The sequence below is a fragment of the Pygocentrus nattereri genome, chromosome 15 (genome assembly GCF_015220715.1).
Source record: "Pygocentrus nattereri isolate fPygNat1 chromosome 15, fPygNat1.pri, whole genome shotgun sequence".
In the NCBI taxonomy this organism is placed as follows: Eukaryota; Metazoa; Chordata; class Actinopteri; order Characiformes; family Serrasalmidae; genus Pygocentrus; species Pygocentrus nattereri.
The window spans coordinates 38,488,060-38,511,189 of NC_051225.1; the positions used below are offsets into that span (position 1 = coordinate 38,488,060).

General features: G+C 41.1%; 1 protein-coding gene across 2 annotated transcripts in view; it reads left to right on the forward strand.

Annotated features, from left to right (window-relative positions):
• The window catches only part of mapk8ip1b (mitogen-activated protein kinase 8 interacting protein 1b), a 79,486-nt gene that overhangs the window by 50,924 nt on the left and 5,432 nt on the right, over positions 1 to 23,130 (forward strand). For both annotated transcript variants that reach the window (XM_017722068.2, XM_017722069.2), the window contains exons 4-9: positions 6,910 to 6,991; positions 9,389 to 10,333; positions 19,285 to 19,360; positions 20,448 to 20,620; positions 22,513 to 22,616; positions 22,900 to 23,016. In XM_017722068.2, coding sequence (XP_017577557.1) covers positions 6,910 to 6,991; positions 9,389 to 10,333; positions 19,285 to 19,360; positions 20,448 to 20,620; positions 22,513 to 22,616; positions 22,900 to 23,016 — 1,497 coding nt within the window. The remainder of the gene's footprint in view (positions 1 to 6,909; positions 6,992 to 9,388; positions 10,334 to 19,284; positions 19,361 to 20,447; positions 20,621 to 22,512; positions 22,617 to 22,899; positions 23,017 to 23,130) is intronic.

The following is a 23,130-nucleotide window of genomic DNA, read 5'->3' on the forward strand; positions in this document are numbered from 1 at the left end:
CTATTTCTTGTTTTAGTTCTTCTCTTAATTCTTTATTACTTTTTAACTTATTTTAATTTATTTTTATTATTATTATTATATATTTTTTATTTTATTAATCTCTTATCTTCTTTTGATCTTAATCTCTTAACAATTACACCTGAAGTTTTATTTTTATTATTTTTTTATCTATTTTTATCTTTTTTTCACTCTTTTAAATTTTCTTTTAATTTAAAATGATTAAATATAGATATTATTTTTCTTGTCATGTCAATCCCTGTTTTTGTAAATGCTCGGCTACATTGAAAATGATTGCCTTCAATGTACTTCCGAGTCAGAATAAAGGTTGATTGATTGATTGATTGATTGATTTCCAAACCTTTGCTCAAGGCAGTGCAGTATAAATTGCAGTTATCATCCAGGACCTATTTTGTCTGATCAATGCTTAATTAAATCAGGTGCTGCATTGGAAATGAACAAATGTCAACCAATATAATATAATATAATATAATATAATATAATATAATATAATATAATATAATGTGTAACAATTTATTATTACGTTAATGTAAATACAGTAATATACATTCCAACAAGTGATCATCATCTGCAGAGTTACTGTGATAAATGATATTGAAGTTTTCAGGGTTTGGGCTCTTAGTTAAGGTGAAGTGTGAGCGCAAAGACATTCTACACAGTTATAAGCTTCCAACTTTGTGTCACCAGTTTGGAGAGGAGCCTTTCCTGTTCCAGCGTGACTGAGCCCCTGTGCACAAAGCAGCTCCATAAACACACGGACTGACCAGTTTATGTGGATAAACTCCAGTGGCCTGCACAGAGCCCTGACCTAAACCCCACTCAACACCTTTGGGGTGAACTAGAATGTTGATTGTGAGCCAGACCATCTCGCCCAACACACACATAAGTGTGTGTGTAGTTTGCGACTGTCATGTGGGCAAGCCTTGAGGAGTTTATTGGAGTAATTGGCTGATTTAAACTCGTCTACTGGCAGCCAAACTGCTGTATTAGTGGTGGAGACGGAGGAGACTTCACTCCTCATGACCGTAGTGTGACCTGACAGGCCATCTCACACACAAACACACAGCCACACACACTCACACACACACATATGTATATGTACACGCTCACACTCACACAATAGGTCTCATTGTTTTGTCGCAGGGTGTTGTCTTGCTGGGCTAAACTGGTATCATTTTGATTAATGGGCTTTGTATTGTTTACGATAATTCAGAAATAATATAACGTTTATGTGCTGGAGATTCTCTAATAGGAATCTAGTTTAACTTTAAATCAGGAACTGGGGGGATATACTGTGAGCAAACAGCTGATGTCTCTGGATAACAGAACTTGATGAAAAGGATCTGCTGGTGAAGATGATAGTCCTCACGCTCAGTTTAACCAGTTAAACTGTAAGGGTCTGTATCTGAGTGCACGGTCTCATAACTACAGAATTTACACATTAGATTCATAGTAGATACAGGGAGTGTAACAGTAGGACCGTACTGTATTGTATCGTTTAAAACAAAGCTCTTGATCTGAGGTTGAACAATACTTTCAACAGACTGGAAGAAATAAATTGCACGTTTTAATACCCGGACAGCAAACATTTATTGATCCGCTGTCTTGATAAGGTCAGCACCCCGGTGACCGTACGCCACTGCTGGTCCGTCCTCGGACCAGATTGTTCTCCAGCATACGAGGTCTAACTAGATTTTCACTGCACCTTGACGTTTGCTTTAGAAAAATATGAATGACTAGGTCTAATATAAAATGATTTAGTTGAAAGTAATACTGTGCTAGACTGGCTACAGCTGTATAACCGGCATGACGACTTCTAAAGCTGTGATTAAACCAGTTGGCCTCCTTAAAACCCTCCATCCATCCATCCATCCATCCATCCATCCATCCATCCATCCATCCATCCATTTTCTAAGCCGCTTCTCAGTCAGGGTCGCAGGGGGGTGCTGGAGCCTATCCCAGCGGTCATCAGGCGGAAGGCAAGATACACCCTGGACAGGTCGACAGTCCACCGCCTGAAAACGCTATGCAAAAAGCCAATGGGACACCAGCTTTGCCATCAGCAGGCCAACAGTGGCCCTCTATCCTCTTACGGTCCTGCTTATATTGCATGAGGTGTAATACAGTAATACAAAGATTGTAGAAGCAAGCCGACCGTGATGGCAGAACCCCCCACCCCGCTGGGGCATTAGGTTGGGGCTAACATCTTAGCTGATGACCAGCCTGTTAGCTCATAGCTTGTGGGCACCATGGTACCTCTTGGTACCTCATGGTACCTCAAACATATTAGCTTGTGGCTAGTGTGTTGGTGCATAGTTAACATTTAAATGGTATTCGTAAAATCTGGTAAAAGCGTTCCATATTGTTGACATTCCATGTGTGCTTCCAAGTCAAGAGTCGGAGATGTTGATCCTTCCTGAATCGATATGTCATCTTTGAATCCTGATTATGCATCGTTGGTTTGCAATAACATATCCAGATATTTATTAAGTATTTATTAATCATTTAAGCTTCTTTACCAGAACTTCTCACAGTGAAATGCTGATGTTGATCTCCTATTTTCTCCTGAGGAAACTCAAGAGAAACAATTCAGAAATCAATGATCCTTCACTAGAAGAGTGCTGTGTTGTGCTTCATTCCTCTGAGACATTTTTTCCTCTGGGTTCTGACGTTAACTGCATTCGTTGTCTAGATAAAGCGAAAGTTAGTCATTAATTAGTGTCAGTTGTCAGTAGAGAACTTGAAAATGATTTCATTCTTGCTATTCAAAGATTTCTTTGTGGCTGGCTCAACTCAGACAGCAAGAGGCTAGTGGGCCACTGTTGGCCTGCTGATGTCAAAAGCTGATGACCCACTTTGCTTTTTGCTTAGTGTTTCCAGGGCGGCCTACCGGTGGTTAAGCAGACACCATGTATATATTGGTCCCCTGGCTTGACACCCCATTGACTGTTTACCACTCCTGGTCCACCCTTGGACCACCCAAGTCATTGTCCTGCATACAAGCTCTAACTGGTTTTTAATGTCCCTATACAGATTTTAAAAGCACCGAGACTTTTATTTAGAATAATTCACAAAGTATAGCTAAAGAAAGGAAGGAAGGATAAAATAAGTAAATTGGACTGTGAGTGGAAAATGGGTGATGAGAACACCGGTGGACCACCTGGGAAACGCCGAACAAAATGCCAGTGGACCACCAGCTTTGCCATCAGGCTGATAGTGGTCCACTGTCCTCTTGAGATCAGAGTTAGACAAAAGGCCACTTCACAGTCCAATTTACTCATTTCTTTTGTTGTGCTCTGCAAATTAATAATTTATTTTTTTTAATCCCACAAACTTGGAAATTCCACCCCTGCGTTTAACCCATCCGTGAAGTGAAACACCACATACACTCTAGTGAATACACACACACTAGGGGGCAGTGAGCACACTTGCCCAGAGCGGTGGGCAGCCCTATCCACGGCGCCCGGGGAGCAGTTGGGGGTTAGGTGTCTTGCTCAAGGACACCTCAGTCATGGACTGTCGGCACTGGGGATCAAACCGGCGACCTTCCGGTCACAGGGCCAGTTCCCTGAACTACAGCCCACGACCGACTTTAGTGTCAGTAACAACATTTTCAACAAAATCACTTTATATTAGAACCGGTCGTTAATTTCTCCCAGTTATTTGTGATATTTGTATTAAGTAGTGGCTCTCCAAGCATTGCTGTCACCACCGCACTAACTGGTGGTATGTCAACAATATGGGTGTGGTGGCAGCGCGATGTCAATCAAATACTGAACTGTCTACAGTGCAGCTCACAGTTCATTGGGCATTTATGTCCAGTCTGTAGTCCAGTCTATAGCATTGTGGATTATAAACTTTTTACATCAGGATATAATCTGAGATTACATTACTTAATTTGCATGACTGTGTGTGTGTGTGTGTGTGTGTGTGTGTGTCTGTGTGTGTGTGTGTGTGTGTGTCTGTGTGTGTGTGTGTGTGTGTGTGTGTTTATTCATCATTTAAGCTCTTCAGATAGGCCTGGTCCTATAGTCTAATCCCTAATCTGTGTTAGAGTTCACACTACATGTAAGTGTCCACAGCTGAGATACGCTGCTGTTTCTTAGGGGTTTTCTGTTGAACTGTGTGCTAATGTTACTCAGTGCAGCAGTTTCTGTTAGTGGTGGTTGGCATAACTGATGTAAATATGTTCCCAAAAGTACACATATGACAAAAATACCGAGGTATGCTGCATTTTTCTGCAATAATATCCAATTAATGAGCTGTGGCAAGACAATTCTAGTGTAAGTATCTGAGTAAAAGTGTCCTATTACTAATAAAGCCTAATCTAGACTATCTGATCCATTATTCCATAAGGATGGGTTTAGAATACTTCACTAAATGTATATCCAAACTCATCTCACTGTTTGTATAGCTTATTTTTGAGTGTTTGAAAAAGGCATGTATATTTTGGAGTAAAATAAATAAATAAATTGGGCTTTATTGTGGAATTATTCAAAAAAGGTTTTGGACAGAGCATGCAGTGACTGCAAGTGTTTTCAGTCCCAAACTGCATGGATATGAAGTAAAATGTCTGTTTGTGTTGTTTGAGACTTTTACCACTACATTTCACTTTATAATGCAAGATACTCTGAAGTAGAAACTGGATTTTCCATAAAATATAAAAAAATATGATACTCTTACACAAATAAATCAGTCATAGCGAACCCTTCTGTACATGTCAGCATGTGCTGAGATAAGCGACTTTTATCATGGGCAAATCCAGGGTCACGGTCAAAACGGTCCAGGGTCAATGAGCCAACACGGATAGATCGGGGACCAGACATGACATAAACCAGAATCAAACTAACAACACCAGTACAACCAACAACAAAGACAGATTCAAACAAAGCAAACAAAGACCAGTCACCAGACCGGGGAAAACACAGGGCTTAAATACATAAGGGTAACAAGGGACAGGTGCAAACACAGGGGGAAACAATCAGGGGTGGAGTCATGAAACAAGGGGGCAGGACTAGAAAACCAAAACAAATGCACATGGACAGGACTGGGAGGGGCCAATCGTGACACCTTCCCTAAATCCCACCCTTAAATACATGCAGTTATAGCTTGCTGTGAGTGGGCCCCTGCCGAACAAGCTCTCAGAGTTAAAGGAAATTAAATGTAACGTTGTGTGGAGTCTTTTAGATCAGATAGCCAATATTCTGTATCTCAGTACTTTTATTTTTGACACTTCATATAAAAGCATACATTATTGTATTTTTATTTTGCTAATATTTTACCAAGCATCTCAATTCTGAAGTTTCACATCAAACCACTCTGAATGACAGCGTCTGAATAAGCTAATTATGCAGATGTTTTGGAAAATATTATGTAGTAACTACATAGAAAACAATGCAACAGTCCTGAGTTGTTCTGTTATAGGTTGTAAGTAAGTTGTAAAGCTATATATGTTGTAAGTTATAGGAGTGTTGAATTCAAGTCTAGAGAAGCTGATGGTTCCGCGGAGGTTAAAAGTGAAAACGCATGCAGCAAAAAAAGGCAAGTGACCACAGGTTTCGCACTTTTAGTGACCATAATAAGAAATGTGGTCAATGGCAACAGGCATATATCTACTCCTACAACAAGTTTTCCATCATAGAGAAGAAACATTTACACATTCAGGTGATTCTTTAAGTTTCTTTAAGGTTCTATATAGGCTATAACCACAGAACCCTTAAAGAATCACCTGATGAAGGGTGTAGCACACCTGTAATGCTGTGTGTGTGTGTGTGTGTGTGTGTGTGTGTGTGTGTGAGATGACGCTAAGGCCTCCTCGTTGCCACACACCCACACTCTTCACTTTTCAACGTCATAGATCCTGTTGCCATGGGGATGGACCGCAATCTCCGTCAGTGTTGGCACATGAGAGTGAGTCACCTCAGAGGCAGACTGAGCAGCATCCAGCCTTAACCTAAAAGGCTAATTCCAACATTTTTTTCAACGTTTCTGCGTAATTAAGCAGCTAAGACTTTCAGAAGTACATTCAGAGTGATTTGATGTGAGATACTCCGTTCTAGGGAAACTTACCGAGTCAGAATTGTTCACAGTGGTGGTGACAGGAACCAGGTGTCCATCTCTAAAAGCTCCCTCACAGAAAGTTCCTGCATGAAATGGTTATGAATTCCCTGCCTGATGACTGGGACAGTTTTATGATAGTTTTGAGTTGGAACATTTTGGGCTTAAACTTATGTTTTTACAATGTTTACGGTGGAGGAATACATGCAGGGTGTTGTGAGGTAAAATAATCCCCAAAGAAAACTTACTATTTCAGATTTTCCATCATAAACATTCCATCTAAAACTCAGAAGATACATGCAGGTTCACTGGTGGTCTTGGATAGTACATAAAATGGCTATATTTGTGTTGTGGTCACTGCTAAGGGTTCGTGGGACTGAGGGGTGGTGAGTGGGCAGGTGGGGAGTGTTTGTGGTGGCTGAAGGCCAAAGTGAATGGGAAATTGGGGTGGCAGGGGGCAGTGTGGGCCTATGTGGGCCAAGCGAGTCAACAATTCCCCCTCTGTTGTGGGCTCAAAGGGGGGATGGTGTGAGAGAGAGAGTGAATGTGTGTGAGAGAGAGAAAGAGAGAGAGAGAGAGTCCAGTTCCTTTTAAATGCTGTTCACACAGCCAAAGAGACAAAGGCCTCCAGCACAGAGCTTACACACGGCCCAGTTTCAGTCCAGAGTCCTGAGTTTAGACAAAATCTCTAATTTCTTGCTCTTTAAGTGCTTATTTTTCGCTCATTTTCATCATCTCAATTCTCTCTCCTTTTCTCCCTCTTTTCTCTTTTCTTTGTCTCTCCTCTCTCTCTCTCTCTCTCTCTCTCTCTCTCTCTCTCTCTCTGATCTGCAGGACACGCTGAATAATAACTCTTTTGGGAAGAAGTATAGCTGGCAGGAGAAAGTTTCTCGCTCATCCTCTCCTCTGAAAACAGGTGAGTTTCTGTCTCATCACTCCAGACGCTCCTCTCTCACTGCCTTCAGTGCTGAGACTCAGCTGGAGACGTGGTGTTTGTTCGTTTAGATGGCTGTGCCACTTTCTCAGACTTGCTGTGGATGTTTTGTGTTTGCTGTTGCTGTGGATATAAACCAGTATATACTGTGCAGATGTGCACTGTAAAGATGTAAACTCACAGCAGTAACACGGCTGTAATGTGATCGCCTGTATTCTTTAAATACAACAGATTACTGTAAAAAAAAAAAAAATTCTGGAGACACAGCTGCCAAAAGTGTAGTATTGTAGTGATGGGGGTGGAGCTTCCCAGGATTCCTTGCGGTTTTGTTCACTTTTGTGTGTGTGATTGATATTGTTTCATCTCCAGGTCATTACAGGAGTTATTTCTAACTACACTTGATACATATGAATTCTGTTTATCTCCCTAAACTCATAACACTTTATAGTAGATACTGTTCAGATAGCATACTTAATATTTCATAGCAGATACTGAATAATTCATGTTAGATACTGAAACATTCATAGGAGATCCTAAATAATTCGAAGTTACAGATTAATCCATAGGAAGTAGAATCGGCGCTCGGGGAGGAGTTTGGGGACGACGAAGAGTCATTCATGAATCATTCATATTATATACTGAATAATTTATAGTAGATACTGAATAATTCATAGTAGATCCTAAATATGTAGTAGTAAGTTCATAGTAGTTACAGATTAATTCATAGGACATACTGAAAAATCGGAGAAGATACTGAATAATTTGCAGTAGATGCTGAAAAATTCATAGTGTATACAAAATAATTCATAGTAGATACTAAATAATTCAAAGTGGAGACTGAATTATTCATAACAGGTTGTGTAATAGACTCTGGACTAATTATTCAGCTCCTCTTGCAGGTTAAGAGAAAGTAACCAACTAAAATCTATTGCTGTTTTTATATTTGTGGTGAACACAAATTTAATAATGTCCAGTCCGTGAAATAATTAAATAATTAACATTTAATAATGTCCAGTCCGTGAAATAATTAAATAATTAACATTTAATAATGTCCAGTCAGTGAGTGATTTACTGAGGGATTTGGTGTGTGAGCTGGACTCGGCTCTGGCTGAACTTTCTCCCGTCCTGTTGTGTTTGAGGACAATAGAAGTGCGGCCATGCTCAGCTGGTGAATCAGCACTGTTTCACTCGCTTACAAAAACCATCTGCATGAGCCTCGCCAGACCGGCCGGTGACAATAGCTGAAGACTGGTCAGTCTGCAGAGGATTTATTAGCCAGCTGTTTTCTACCTGAAGTAGTATAGTAACACCTGTCTGTCACTGTAACGAGTGGGACACCTGCAATGAGTGCTGCTGGACGATACCGATGGACAGAAAGAGAGAAAGTTCTTCCGTTTTCCAGTCTCTGTGGAATGTAAGGGTCAGTGTAATCCCGTTGATCTGTACAGAGGATTCGCTGCCTCAGTGATTTTACTGTCTGGTGACTCAGTGACTCTGTGTTTTGTTAAGAGAAGCAGGGCAGAATCAGAGTCAAAGTTTTACCTTCACTGTGTCTGAACCTTCTTACTGTAGCTGACTGTGCTGAAAATGTGAGTAAATGTGTCTGTTATGACTGTATTTAGCCTCACTAACAGTCATTCTGAGAACTCACTGGATGGTGACAGTGTGTTGTTGTGTGAGTATAGTGTGGTATTAGTAGTGTAATTGACTGTAATAGTGCTGTAAGAGAGTCAGTGCTAGACTCATGTTGTGAATACTGCCTTATAACAGACATTCATTCATTTATTTAAGGAGGAGAATTGTGCTTTCAATGGAGATTACAAACTTGGATGGATGGAAGGATAAATGAATGAATGAATGGATAGACAGACAGACATATAGATGGATGGAAGTAGGAATAGATAGATAGACTGATGGATGGATGGGTGGATGGTTGGGATGAATGGACAGATGGATAAATAAACTGATAGATTGATTAATAGACAGATAAATTGACATATGGGTGGATGGATGAAGGGATGGATACATGGATGTATAGATTTACAGAGAGGCAGGTAGGTAAATAGACAGAAAGATTGGTTGATCGACAGATGGAAGGATAGATTGTTGAATGAAAAAATGCATTGCTGAATGGATGGAAGAAAGAATAAGTAGATAATTGGATGGATGGAATAGACAGACAGATAGATGGACAGGACCTCTGTGCAATCTCTGTGTATTTTATACAGCTTGCGGATATTTTAGCCTATTTGCACTTGTTTTACAGGTTTTCCAATGAGGAAAACAAATACTTCTGTGCCAAATGCTGTAAGTTTAGTATGTGATGCGTTTGACGCAGCATTCATGTTAATGTCTTTGTGTATGTCTGTGTTTATTTAGGTGAACTGACCCCTCCTCATGAGCACATCTGCCTGAGTGACGAGGATAAACTCCAGACCCACACCAAAGATTGCGGCACTTCCACAGACGCACCTGTCAGACGCCCCGCCTCTTCCAAGCAGAGCCACGCCCCTGCCCCGCCAGTGGCCCCACCTCCAGCCCCACCCTCCAAGGCCCCTCCAGGTGGAGGTGAGGCGGGGCATCGGGATCGGATTCGTTACCATACGGACGTACGTCTGGAGCCGACGGAGGAGATTTACCTCACCCCGGTCCAGCGAAGCTCTGAGGCTCTAGAGCCAGACAGACCGATGCTAGCTCAGACTGGCCACATGTCAGTTAGCTCAGACAACGAGGGTCCACCTCCTTACCAGCCCCCGTTGTATGAACAGTTGAATCCAGCCATCAGTGAGGTAGAGGAAGAGATGCCTCCTCCTTCTTACGCCTCTTGCATAGCAGCCTCCGCAGCCCTGGACCTCAGCAGCAGAACAACTAGCAGAGGAACAAAGGAACTTGACCTCAGTGACCTTAGCTATGGAGACGGAGGTGCTGGAGAAGCTCGTGCCCAGAGCTTCAGAGACTCTGGAATTTGCCGGACTTCCATAAGCAGCTCTGAGGCCAGCGGGCTGTCATATGACTCAGTCAAATACACACTGGTGGTGGACGAGGACGCTCAGCTGGAGCTGGTCAGTTTGAGACAGTGTTACCATGGGTACAGCGATGACAGCGATTCAGCCACGGTTTATGACAACTGCGTTTCATCACCATACGAATCGGCGCTCGGGGAGGAGTTTGAGGAGGACGAAGAGGAGGAGGTAGGGGCAGGAGTAGGTGGAGTCAGGCGGGAAGCCACTGCCTGTCTCTCAGAAGACTCCACCCCTGAGGCAGACATACCGTTTTCCAGAAAGTTCCTTAACGTCTTCATGAACGGACGCTCGCGCTCTTCCAGTAGGTGCCATTGTTTATTGATTATGGGATTATATTAGTATGGAAGCTAATTCTATATTCACTCAGTAACATCATGGCTGTCATAACAAAATCTTGTATCTCCTAAATGGTAACATTGCAGAGGATGAGAAAACATGCACGTCCTAATCCAATCTATGTACAGAACTGGAGCTGATCCAGGCAGGTGTTAGTGGATCACTTATACCTGCATGCTTGCATATAAGCTAGCCACCAATGTGGAACCCTCAGGGTCTTCTGATTCTTCAGAGAAGGCCTAATGATTTCTGTGACATACATAAAATGTCACTTTTGTTCACTTTTATTTAACAGAATCATCATGCTTGTTGTATTTATGCACTGACGTATCATATATATCATACTAATACTCTTATTTCACTGTTAACTTTTGTTTGGAATTAAAAGGGCGAAATTCTTCAGCTGCCAAATAGAAAATCATCCAATCAGGATTGATTTATCTGTGGTATCTAGATAGATACAGCTGAGCTGCTCTCCAATTGGTTAGGACTTCAGGAGCTGGACCGTAGGCCTTGCACATTAGATCAACAACCAACAAAATTAGGAAATAACAGAATAAACCAAACACGCTTTGATTTGCAATGAGGAGAACAATGGAAAAAAACTCACTCTTGTCTTGCCCGAAGTTCTAGATAACTGTGAATAGACTGTGAATACAATTTATAGTCTAACCAGGTTTGTCATAAGTGGTGATGGGTGGTTCAAATAGATTAACATTAATTAAAGTCTGTTATCAAATCAAACATATTAAAAATTCTAATATATTTCATATTATATACTATATTGCCAAAAGTGTTCGATGCCTTCACACACATATGAACTTGAGTGAGATCCAATTCTTAATCCATAGGGTTTAATATGATGTCGACCCACCCTTTGCAGCTATAACAGCTTCAATTCTTCTGGGAAGCATTTCCACAAGGGTTAGGAGTGTTTATGGGTATTTTTCACCGTTCTTCCAGAAGCGTATTTGTGAGGTCAGACACTGATGTTGGACGAGAAGGCCTGGCTCACAGTCTCCGCTCTAGTTCATCCCAAAGGTGCTCTATCGGGTTGAGGTCAGGACTCTGTGCAGGCCAGTCAAGTTCTTCCACACCAAACTGGCTCATCCGTGTCTTTATGGACCTGCTTTGTGCACTGGTGTGCAGTCATGTTGGAACAGGAAGGGGCCATCCCCAAACTGTTCCCACAAAGTTGGGAGCAGGAAATTGTCCAAAATCTCTTGGTACTGAAGCTTTGAGTTCCTTTCCCTGGAACTAAGGGGACGAGCCCAACTCCTAAAAAAAACCCCGCACCATGATCCCCCCTCCACCAAACTTTAAACTCAATGCAGTCAGACAAGTACCGTCTCCTGGCAACCGCCAAACCAAGACTTGTCCATCGGATTCCCAGATGGAGAAGCGTGATTGGTCACTCCAGAGAACACGTCTCCACTGCTCTAGAGTCCAGTGGCGGCGCTTTACTCCACTGCATTCCACGCTTTGCATTGCGCTTGGTGATGTAAGGCTTGGATGCAGCTGCTCGGCCATGGAAACCCATTCCATGAAGCTCTCTACGCTGTTCTTGAGCTGATCTGAAGGCCACATGAAGTTTGGAGGTCTGTAGTGATTGACTCTGTAGAAAGTTGGTGACCTCTGCGCACTATGCCCCTCAGCATCCGCTGACCGCTCTGTCATTTTACGTGGCCGACCACTTCGTGGCTGAGCTGCTGTCGTTCCCAATCGCTTCCACTTTGTTATAATCCCACTGACAGTGGACTGTGGAATATTTAGTAGTGAGGAAATTTCACGACTGGACTTGCTGCACAGGTGGCGTCCGATCACGGCACCACGCTGGAATTCACTGAGCTCCTGAGAGTGACCCATTCTTTCACTAATGTCTGTAGAAGCAGTCTGCAGGCCTAGGGGCTCGGCTTTATACACCTGTGGCCGTGGAAGTGATTGGAACTCCTGAATTCAATGATTTGGATGGATGAGTGAGGACTTTGGCAATATAGTGTACATTACAGTCAGTTACAAGCTTCAAATAAAACATATGGAAGGTATTTTACAAGCCTTGAATATCTGCGTTTAATCTAGAATGGCCAGAAAATGTTCTTGTGCACTGTTGTTAGCTTAGTGCTAACATACTACAAAAATCCCATAGGGGTGCAACAACAAGATTTTATTCCAGATTTTGGGAAATTTCTACCGATCCATTCATCATAAAATATTCACACAGTATAAAAGGCAGCTGCTTATAAAAATGTGCTGCTTATAAAAAAAGAACAGAAACATGTCGAGACCCGATTACTGAAGTTTTGTTATTGCTTTTGAGGTGCAGTAACATTGGCTTTAAGAGCTTGTTAAAATCATGCAGCATAATGTGACTCAGCCGTGCATGATAATTTAACAGTTTACTTTTCAGTGCTGCCCCTCGAAATGACTGCGAGGGGTCTGCCAGTCCAGCATACTTACTACTGAAACGGCTCAGATGGAAAACTCTCATCCATCGTATTTAAGCACGAGTCTCATATGATGTCCGTTTCAAAAACTGGAATTTAACAACCCGATGAGTCCTCAGAGCGAATCCGACCCATTTTCCCCCTCTTACCCCAACTGGAGCCGTTCAGCCAAGACATGTTTGGGATCTGAAATTCGCTTCTTAATTTAATTTAATTTAAGTGACCCTTATTAGTCCCACAATGGGGAAATTCCACCTCCGCATTTAACCCATCCGTGAAGTGAAACACCACATACACACTAGTGAGCACACACACACTAGGGGGCAGTGAGCACTCTTGCCCGGAGTGGTGGGCAGCCCCATCCGCAGCGCCCAGGGAGCAGTTGGGGGTTAGGTGTCTTGCTCAAGGACACCTCAGTCATGTGCTGTCGGCTCTGGGGATCGAACCGGCGGCCTTCCGGTCACAAGGCTGGATCCCTAACCTCCAGCCCACGACTGCCCCAAGTTAAGTTTTAGCACCTGAGCTAGGAGGCTAATATTGCCAATCAGTAATCAATGCCTGCCAGCAATTAGCATGGTGCTACCTGCATGCCTAAATCCTTACACGTATGCCTCAAACCGTGTTTGATCCACTGTTGTCTGTGAACATGGACAAAGGGTATTTTTAGTTAGGCGCCACACTTTCGCCAGCTTTGGATTTTTGGATTAACGGGGTACATTAGCCTTGTTGCTACAGTGCAAACACTAAAGACGTAAAACGTAAGACAACATGCCAGACTTGGCTGATCGAGTACATTTGGGTGGAGTAGGATGGATGGAGACGGGAATTGGATGTTTGGTTAGCCATTCATAGTATTTGATTGCATCATTAACAATGGCACCATGTTGAAAGAAGGGCTGTAACCCTGTGCTCTGTTCAAACTCGTCTCATCATCGTTACCAGACGTGGTTTATGATGAGCTGGCCGCTTCCTATTTCCCCCGTTATATCAAAAACCGTACTGCAAAACGGCAGAAGGGAATGGGAGTAAATGGAGCTTAAGTGACTGACAATAAGTCAAAGTATTTTCTGATCACTTGCCTAAACTTTCCTTCAGAACGTAGGATATGTTTCATTAAAAAAACAAAGAAAATTTTATTTTTTTCCACAGTAAATGGGTTTTGGGCAGCAGGACGCTAACATTACTGCTAGTGAGTGCTGATTGGTTGGTGAGCAGGACAGCTTTTTGGCCGTTCGCGCTCACAGATGTATCGAGTGTACATGAGGCACCGTTTTAAACACCTATAAATCTAATTTAAAAGCTCTTAAATATATATTTTTCACTTTTCATGCAATTCAGTGTTCATGAAGTGATTATATTCTTTTACATTAAACATGTTTAAGCATTTATATACTATGATTTTGCTCAAATGCAAATGAACTCAGGCGCTCCCTCTAGTGTCTGAAAAACCCAGACGACGTGACAGAAAGGAGATTCTCCTCTCTACAGGTTCTCTGGCGTCACTGCAGATAGAGCCCTGTGAGTGGGTTGAAACAAAGCAAAATAGACCAGAGTGACCACAAAAACATGAGAAAATACCGTGCACACTTTAGACGTGTCTCCAGAAAACAATACGAGGACAAGATTACCTCTATGGAAACACATTTATGGAAATTTGCAGTTTATTCTGAAATGTTATTCTGAAATGAACCAAATATATTTCAAAATAGATTTATTTTAAAATGTATGAAGAAATGTGCCATGCAAAAACAAAAATGTGTGTAGATGTGTTTATCAAATACCTTTGAAAATGTATGAAAGCTTTGACATGACAAAGGCGAGTGTTGTAGGTATTGATACTCTTTGAAAATGCTGTTATGATTCGATATCTTGTTTATTTGAAATGCATTGTGTGTGAGTGTCTGGCTGCATACGTACCTGGTTAATGTAAGTCAGCACTGTTTAGTTACATCTATAAACTTTATTACATACAGCTGAACTAATATAATAACAAGTCCAAATAAATAGATTTTAAAAATTTATTTAACATATACATCTTTGGGCCATTCTCATATATTCCGTCCATGTTCTAAGCCGATTCTCCATCAGGGTCGTGGGGGGGTGCTGGAGCCTATCCCAGCGGTCATTGGGCAGAAGGCAGGATACACCCTGGACAGGTCAGCAGTCCATCGCAGGGCAGACAGACAGACACAGACAGTCACTCACACCCAGGGGCAATTTAGCATGTCCAATTGGCCTGACTGCATGTCAGGACTGTGGGAGGAAACCGGAGAACCCGGAGGAACCCCACGCAGACACGGGGAGAACATGCAAACTCCACACAGAGAGGACCCCGGTCGCCCGGCCATTCTCATATATTGCAAAAATATATTTGATATATACATTTGGATTATATCCTTTCTATATGTGTAGCCTAATTGGTGGGCGGGATCTGTTTAACCTGCTCAAAACTAAAAGGCTACCAAAACTGCCAAAGCTCTTAATCAATAAACGCAGTTAAGCCAGCTTCTTATTCAAATTGTTTCTGTTTGCCTGCTAAGCAAGATTAACCTAATTAGAGAGAAAACACAGATTTAGGCTCCCTGAGTCTTTAAACTTTCACTCAGTGATGTTTAACCAGCAGCACAGCTGAGCTATAATCAGACACTGGAGCTGCTGGACGTGTCTCACTGGCTAATTGATTGCTGCATCCCAAACCACACACTTCTGTACTTAAGTGATACTTTTTAATCCCACAACCAGGGAAATTCCACCCTCGCATTTAACCCATCCGTGAAGTGAAACACCCCACACACACACACACACACACATACACACACACACACACACACACACACACACACACACACACACACACACACACACACACACACACACACACACACACACAAGGGGGCAGTGAGCACCCTTGCCTATCCAGCAATTGGGGATTAGGTGTCTTGCTCAAGGACACCTCAGTCATGGACTGTCGGCACTTTGGTTTGAACCAACAACCTTCCAGTCACAGGGCCAGTTCCCTGACCTCCAGCCCACGACGGCCCCCACCAACTACACTAACAAGTGCACTTCTAATGCTACTGCACTGTTTTTACATAATATTCAGTTTGGGACGCAGCATTAATAATGAAGTGGGAATATTAGATTTCAGCTTTTACTACAGCAACAAATCAAATAAAATCATGGCAATGCACTGATTCTGTGCAAACTCCTACCATTTTGGTTGCTAACTTCAGGTTCATGCGGCAGGGCTGAGGCTCTTAATAATGAGTAAACAAAGCCATAACTGACCCAGCAGAGGCAGTACAACACATTTTTAATCACTATAAAAAGATTTTAAGAACATTAACCAGTGTATTTGAGCTTACTGATTTGATTTCATTTGATTTAAGGTTGTAATGATGACAAATTAAAGCTAAACTCTACACAGCTGACATTCCCTGCTGAGTTATTATTTTATGTTACTAGCTCACTAAATAATATGCAAAAAATAGCACATACACCATTAGAAGTGCACTCATTAGTGAAGTAGGTGAAACACAGAAATGTGTGGTTTGTTAGCTGCTCATTTAAACACCTCCAAAAGACAATCTGAGGTGTTTGTTGATTAAGGAGCATTTATTGAGGTAAATTAATGCATTTATTCGGCTAAATTAATGTATATATTGAGATAAGCCGATGTTAGCTGTGTATTTGCCAACTTTCAAAATTCATTCCACATTTAAGGTGCCTCAGTGTAACTGAAGCATCATTTAAGGTGGAGCGGAAAATTCAAATGAGAAGCTGGTAAATAAGAAACTGACTTCAGCTTTACATCTGTGTGTTTGAGTTTATTGTTTAAGAGCCACTTTAATGAATTTATTTGAAGTTTAACATATGATGCACTGTATCGTTCTGTACTCTGGAGCTCTGCAGGCTACACCAATCCACTCCACCGATCGATCTAATCCTCTGGTAGTGTTTTCTGGAGATGCATCTAAAACATCTACGTGTATTTAAATCTTTTTTTTGGTCATTCTGGTGTATTTTGCTTAATGTTTGTCCACCTGCAGAGCTGTATCTGTAGTAATGGTGATGAGATGAGCTCTATCAGGGCACAGTCAGTGTTACAGCTCGCCTACCAACAAAGCGGCATGGTCTTCTTAATGATGTTATTGACTAATAAAACAATAATCCTAATATAGTGGTTCATATGCTTTAACATTTGTCTTTTAAACTGAGTCCCTACCCAAAATGCATGTTTTACTGTCTTTGCTGGATCAGAAGTGGTTTTATTATTTTATAAACCGTGATAACGCTGCCAAATTAAATGAACTAAGTTGCGTACCAAAACGGTCACAGCATGATTGCGTGACATCATCAAAACACCGTAAATCAGTTTAAGAACGAAATCACTGACACGGTCTCCTCTTGCAAAGCTGACCTCTGAACTCTCCTGTCACAGTTTCATGAGAGTAAATTCCATTGAAGCCCAGAGATAAGCTGGAGGTCTCTTTTTGGACCTTTGTTGGGATTAGATGCTCACACGGAAGCCAACTGTGACATTTCAGTATCTCTCCATTCAAGTCGCTTTGCAGAAGACCTGATATCTAATTACTGTGGCAGTCCCAGCTGTGGGACACATTCACATTCAGCCTCTGGCTCGGCTCTAAGCTCTAAACACATTCCAACTACAGTGCTGTCAGTTATATTCATCCTTTTTATCGACATGGAGCGATAATGAGTTTCTACTTAGGCCTTATTGCCACATCGCAACACCTGCCTCATGGCAGAAAATAGTTAAGCATAAGATGAATGTTGAGTGTTTTACTATTACTTTGTTCTTTTTTTCATTGGGTTTTCACTGAGATAAAAGCTGTTGAAACTGAAGCGGTCACCTTCAAGGAGAGCTGCTGTTTGGGATACCGTGTCCTAACCCGCTTTCATATATATTTCAGCTATAAAAATACCTAGAAGGAGAAAATTTGTGAACCAGCTTTAAGTTGCTTTATAATCCAAATAGTTGCTAAGATGGTCCAAGACTGTTGTTATGGTATCTATATTGGTTGCTATGGTGTTGCTGTATTATCTGATGCAGTTGCTGAGGTGTTCCCTGCTATGCAGGATATGCCCGCAAGGTTGGTGACCAGCATATGTTGTGTTTTGGATGCTGGTATGCTGGTCAACCAGCACTGGACCAGCACAAAGCAGCATAAATCTACGCTGTTTTTTCTAGCAGGGTTGCAGGGATGCTATCCAAGGTAGTTAGTTGCTAAAGTGTAGCTACACTATTGCTATGGTAACCCTGATGGTTGTTAAAGTTTTGCTAGGCTATCCTGTTTGCCGAGGTACACTATATTTCCAAAAGTTTTCACTCATCCATCCAAATCATTGAATTCAGGTGTTCCAGTCACTTCCATGGCCACAGGTGTATAAAGCCGATGCCCCTAGGCCTGCAGACTGCTTCTACAGACATTAGTGAAAGAATGGGTCGCTCTCAGGAGCTCAGTGAATTCCAGCGTGGTGCCGTGATCGGACGCCACCTGTGCAGCAAGTCCAGTCGTGAAATTTCCTCACTACTAAATATTCCACAGTCCACTGTCAGTGGGATTATAACAAAGTGGAAGCGATTGGGAATGACAGCAACTCAGCCACGAAGTGGTCGGCCACGTAAAATGACAGAGCCGGGTCAGCGGATGCTGAGGGTCATAGTGCGCAGAGGTCACCGACTTTCTGCAGAGTCAATCACTACAGACCTCCAAACTTCATGTGGTCTTCAGATCAGCTCAAGAACAACGTAGAGAGCTTCATGGAATGGGTTTCCATGGCTGATCAGCTGCATCCAAGCCTTACATCACCAAGTGCAATGCAAAGCGTGGAATGCAGTGGTGTAAAGCGCCGCCACTGGACTCTAGAGCAGTGGAGACGTGTTCTCTGGAGTGACCAATCACGCTTCTGCATATGACAAACTGATGGGCATGTCTGGGTTTGGCGGTTGCCAGGAGACGGTACTTGTCTGACTGCATTGTGCCGAGTGTAAAGTTTGGTGGAGGGGGGATCATGGTGTGGGGCTGTTTTTCAGGAGTTGGGCTCGGCCCCTTAGTTCCAGTGAAAGGAACTCTTAAAGCTTCAGCACCAAGAGATTTTGGACTATTTCATGCTGAATCTCTGTCTGTGTTGTTTGGATGTTTATGCCTGTGTTCATTTTGTCGTGTCTGTCTCTCCTGCTCTCCGTATTGGCTATTTGAACCTGGACCGTTTAGACTATGACCCTGGATTTGCTCATAATAAATCTCGCTTATCTCAGCATGTGCGTCTGCCTCCTCGCTCCCCGTTACATTTGGGCTCTATTGATTGGAGAGTGAACAGAACTTGGGTAACAAAGGTTACAGACTGCGGTGTGTTTTTCCATGATATGGGCCATTTAAATGGATCTGCTGCTGGGGTAACAGTTTGTCATTCTTCTATTAAACCCGTCCCTCTTTTTTTCTCGTAGGTGCAGAGTCGTTCGGTTTGTTCTCCTGTGTTATAAATGGAGAAGAGAGGGATCAGAGCCACAGAGCTGTATACAGGTGAGGTATCCGTTATTAAGTGTTGGTTAGATTTATGCAACCGTGACATTAGGAGAAAATAATGTTTTCTACTCAACTTGCATGCATTATCTGCAAAATCCCCCACAGATCCTAGTTCTAACCACAATTTGCCACACCTGCTTGAGCTAATCTAAGTCCCCGATTGGCTGGATCAGATGTATTAGAGTTAAGAAAGGGGCGGGGCAGCTTGTAGCAGCTTGGATACAGGTTGGGTCTAAACTCTACAGGAAGGCAGCTGTCCAGGACCTGGTTTGGAAACCACTGGTGTAGAGTAAAGAACCTGATGTGAAAATGTAGTGAGTAGGAAGTACAGACTTCTCTTTTAAAATGTAGTGATTAAAAGTAAAAAAGTAACAAAAGTACTTGAGTAAAGTACAGATACTTAAAAAAGTTGTCACAAGAAGAACTACATAGACTAACGCTTAGCTAATACACATTTCTAAGCTATAGCATAAGGCTGCACTCAACAGAACAACATATTTTAAAGAGTCAGTTGTAGTTTTGATGCTGTGGTAAAATATCCTAGTTCCAATAGTGCTGCATACCACACTCTTAAAAACAATGGTTCTTTAGAGGTTCCTTAGTAAAGGCAATGGCTACATATAAATCATGAACACTCAATGAACCATTTGCATGATTAAAGGGTTCTTTGTGTGGTGAATGTTCTTCAGATGAATGGAAAATGTGTTGTACATGATTCTGTATAGCACCAAAAAGGGTTCTGCTATTGTTACAATGTCCAGCTTGTATACAATAGAACCCCTTTGGGTGCTATATAGAACTGTTTTCCAAAAAAGGTTCAATTTAGAACCATTGTACTGCACTTTCTCCATCAATCTGGAGAACAGTTTCACCATAAAGAAACATTTAAGCATGCAAATTGTTCTTTGCGTGATCATGTTTCTACGTAGAACCTTTGTCTTTACTAAAGAACCCTTAAAGGACCATACGTTTAGGGTGATTTCATTTCTGCTAGTAGTGAGTGGAGTCGTAAGTCGGAGTGGAGGTGTGTGATTCGTGTGATATGACTTATGCTTGCCTGTCTGCTCTCCTGACCTGGTTATAGATTTGTTCCTCGGCATGAGGACGAGCTGGAGATGGAGGTGGACGACCCCCTGCTGGTGGAGGTCCAGGCGGAGGATTATTGGTATGAAGGCTATAACATGCGGACGGGAGCGCGAGGAATATTCCCTGCTTACTACGCCATCGAGGTCACCAAGGAGCCAGAGCAGATTAAAGGTGGTTAAAATTCAGCGTAGAGATTTCTGAAACAAAATCAAGTTCATTCACAATAAACTTTGACATGTTTTAGGAGTCATTCTCAGTGTTTGACCACAGCATGACACAGTTAACGTCCTCAAACTGCACCTTCTCTACAAACGCAGATTAATCCCTATGCATGCATGTGCCTGTGTAAACATAAGTTAGATTATGCGTCACCAACATAATTATAATATCTGTTATATAGGTAAATAGTGCATGTTCAGTTGAGTTACAGTGGGTTATAGTATAGTCGTAGTAATCATTGTGGTGAAAATAACAATGGTCGTTATATCATATATCTTCTCTAAGTAACTGTAAACATCTACATTACTGTAAACGTACAAAATATCATCCTTTTTCAGGGACAATATGCAGAATTTCTGCTTTGGAATGTTAATTTTTTCACACGTAGACATTGAATAATCCATAGTAGATACAGAATAATTCAAAGTGTTCCCACTTTGATGGATAATTCATAGTAGACACTAATAATTTGTAGTAAATACTGAATTATTCATAGTATGTAATGAATAATTCATAGGGGTTACTATATATTCCTTATCAGATACTGAATAATTCATAGTAGAAGCTGAAAAATTCATAGTTACTTAATTATTCACGTTAGATACTGAATACTTCATAGTAGATGTTGCATCATTCATAGGAGATACTAAATAATTCATAATTACTTAATTATTCACGTTAGATACTGAATACTTCATGTAGATGTTGCATCATTCGTAGGAGATACTAAATAATTCATAATTACTTAATTATTCACGTTAGATACTGAATACTTCATAGTAGATGTTGCATCATTCATAGGAGATACTAAATAATTCATAATTACTTAATTATTCACGTTAGATACTGAATACTTCATAGTAGATGTTGCATCATTCATAGGAGATACTAAATAATTCATAATTACTTAATTATTCACATTAGATACTGAATACTTCATAGTAGATGTTGCATCATTCATAGGAGATACTAAATAATTCATAATTACTTAATTATTCACATTAGATACTGAATACTTCATAGTAGATGTTGCATCATTCATAGGAGATACTAAATAATTCATAATTACTTAATTATTCACATTAGATACTGAATACTTCATAGTAGATGTTGCATCATTCATAGGAGATACTAAATAATTCATAATTACTTAATTATTCACGTTAGATACTGAATACTTCATAGTAGATGTTGCATCATTCATAGGAGATACTAAATAATTCATAATTACTTAATTATTCACATTAGATACTGAATACTTCATAGTAGATGTTGCATCATTCATAGGAGATACTAAATAATTCATAATTACTTAATTATTCACGTTAGATACTGAATACTTCATAGTAGATGTTGCATCATTCATAGGAGATACTAAATAATTCATAATTACTTAATTATTCACATTAGATACTGAATACTTCATAGTAGATGTTGCATCATTCATAGGAGATACTAAATAATTCATAATTACTTAATTATTCACGTTAGATACTGAATACTTCATAGTAGATGTTGCATCATTCATAGGAGATACTAAATAATTCATAATTACTTAATTATTCACATTAGATACTGAATAATTCATAGTAGATAATAACTAATTCATAATAGTTACTTAATAATTCACATTACATACTGAATAATTCATAGTAGATACTACATAATTCATAGAAGTTACTTAATTATTCATAGTAGACACTGAATCATTTAAAGTAGCCAATGAATAAACTGCAGATACTGAATTTTAAGTCTTCAGATAAATAACTAAATAATAAGCCTTGTGTTAACACTGGGGTGTAAATTAAAGTGTATTTCATAACTGTGAGCTCTGTTTTCTGCAGTGAGAAGTGAGGACTGGCTGGAGAGCTACAGGCTGAAATTCCTCGGCTCTGTTCAGGTGCCCTATCACAAAGGAAACGATGTGCTGTGCGCAGCCATGCAGAAGGTACGTACAGAGCTCAAAGGGACGTTTGGTTTTCACGTTTTTCTTCAATGACATATTTAGTAATTGTAATAATAGTACACGTAACTAAGAGTACCTGAGAGTACAGGTATGTTTTTATTGGAGTTTGTTTTTAAGAGAAGAAGCAGGAAATGCGCAGCAGGAGAGTCGGTGCCAGGATGCGTACTGTGGATGTAAAAGTTGTGATGAATAAAATCCTAAATGAAAATATGAGTAAACCCCTCTCTGCGTTCCTAAAGGAAGGGTGTTTGTGTTTGCCCCCCAGATCGCCACCAATAGAAGAATGACTCTGCAGTATAACCCCCCCTCATCCTGCATCCTGGAGATCAACATGAAAGGAGTGAAGCTGGTGGTGCAGGACGATTTTACCGCTTACGACAGAGTACGGCTTCACCTTTCTTGAATCGTAGAGCTCTGTAGTCGGTGTCATGCATAACAGCAACTCCAGGTCTAAGCTGAATTGATCTGTGGCTCAAATGATGGATTTGTAAGAAGC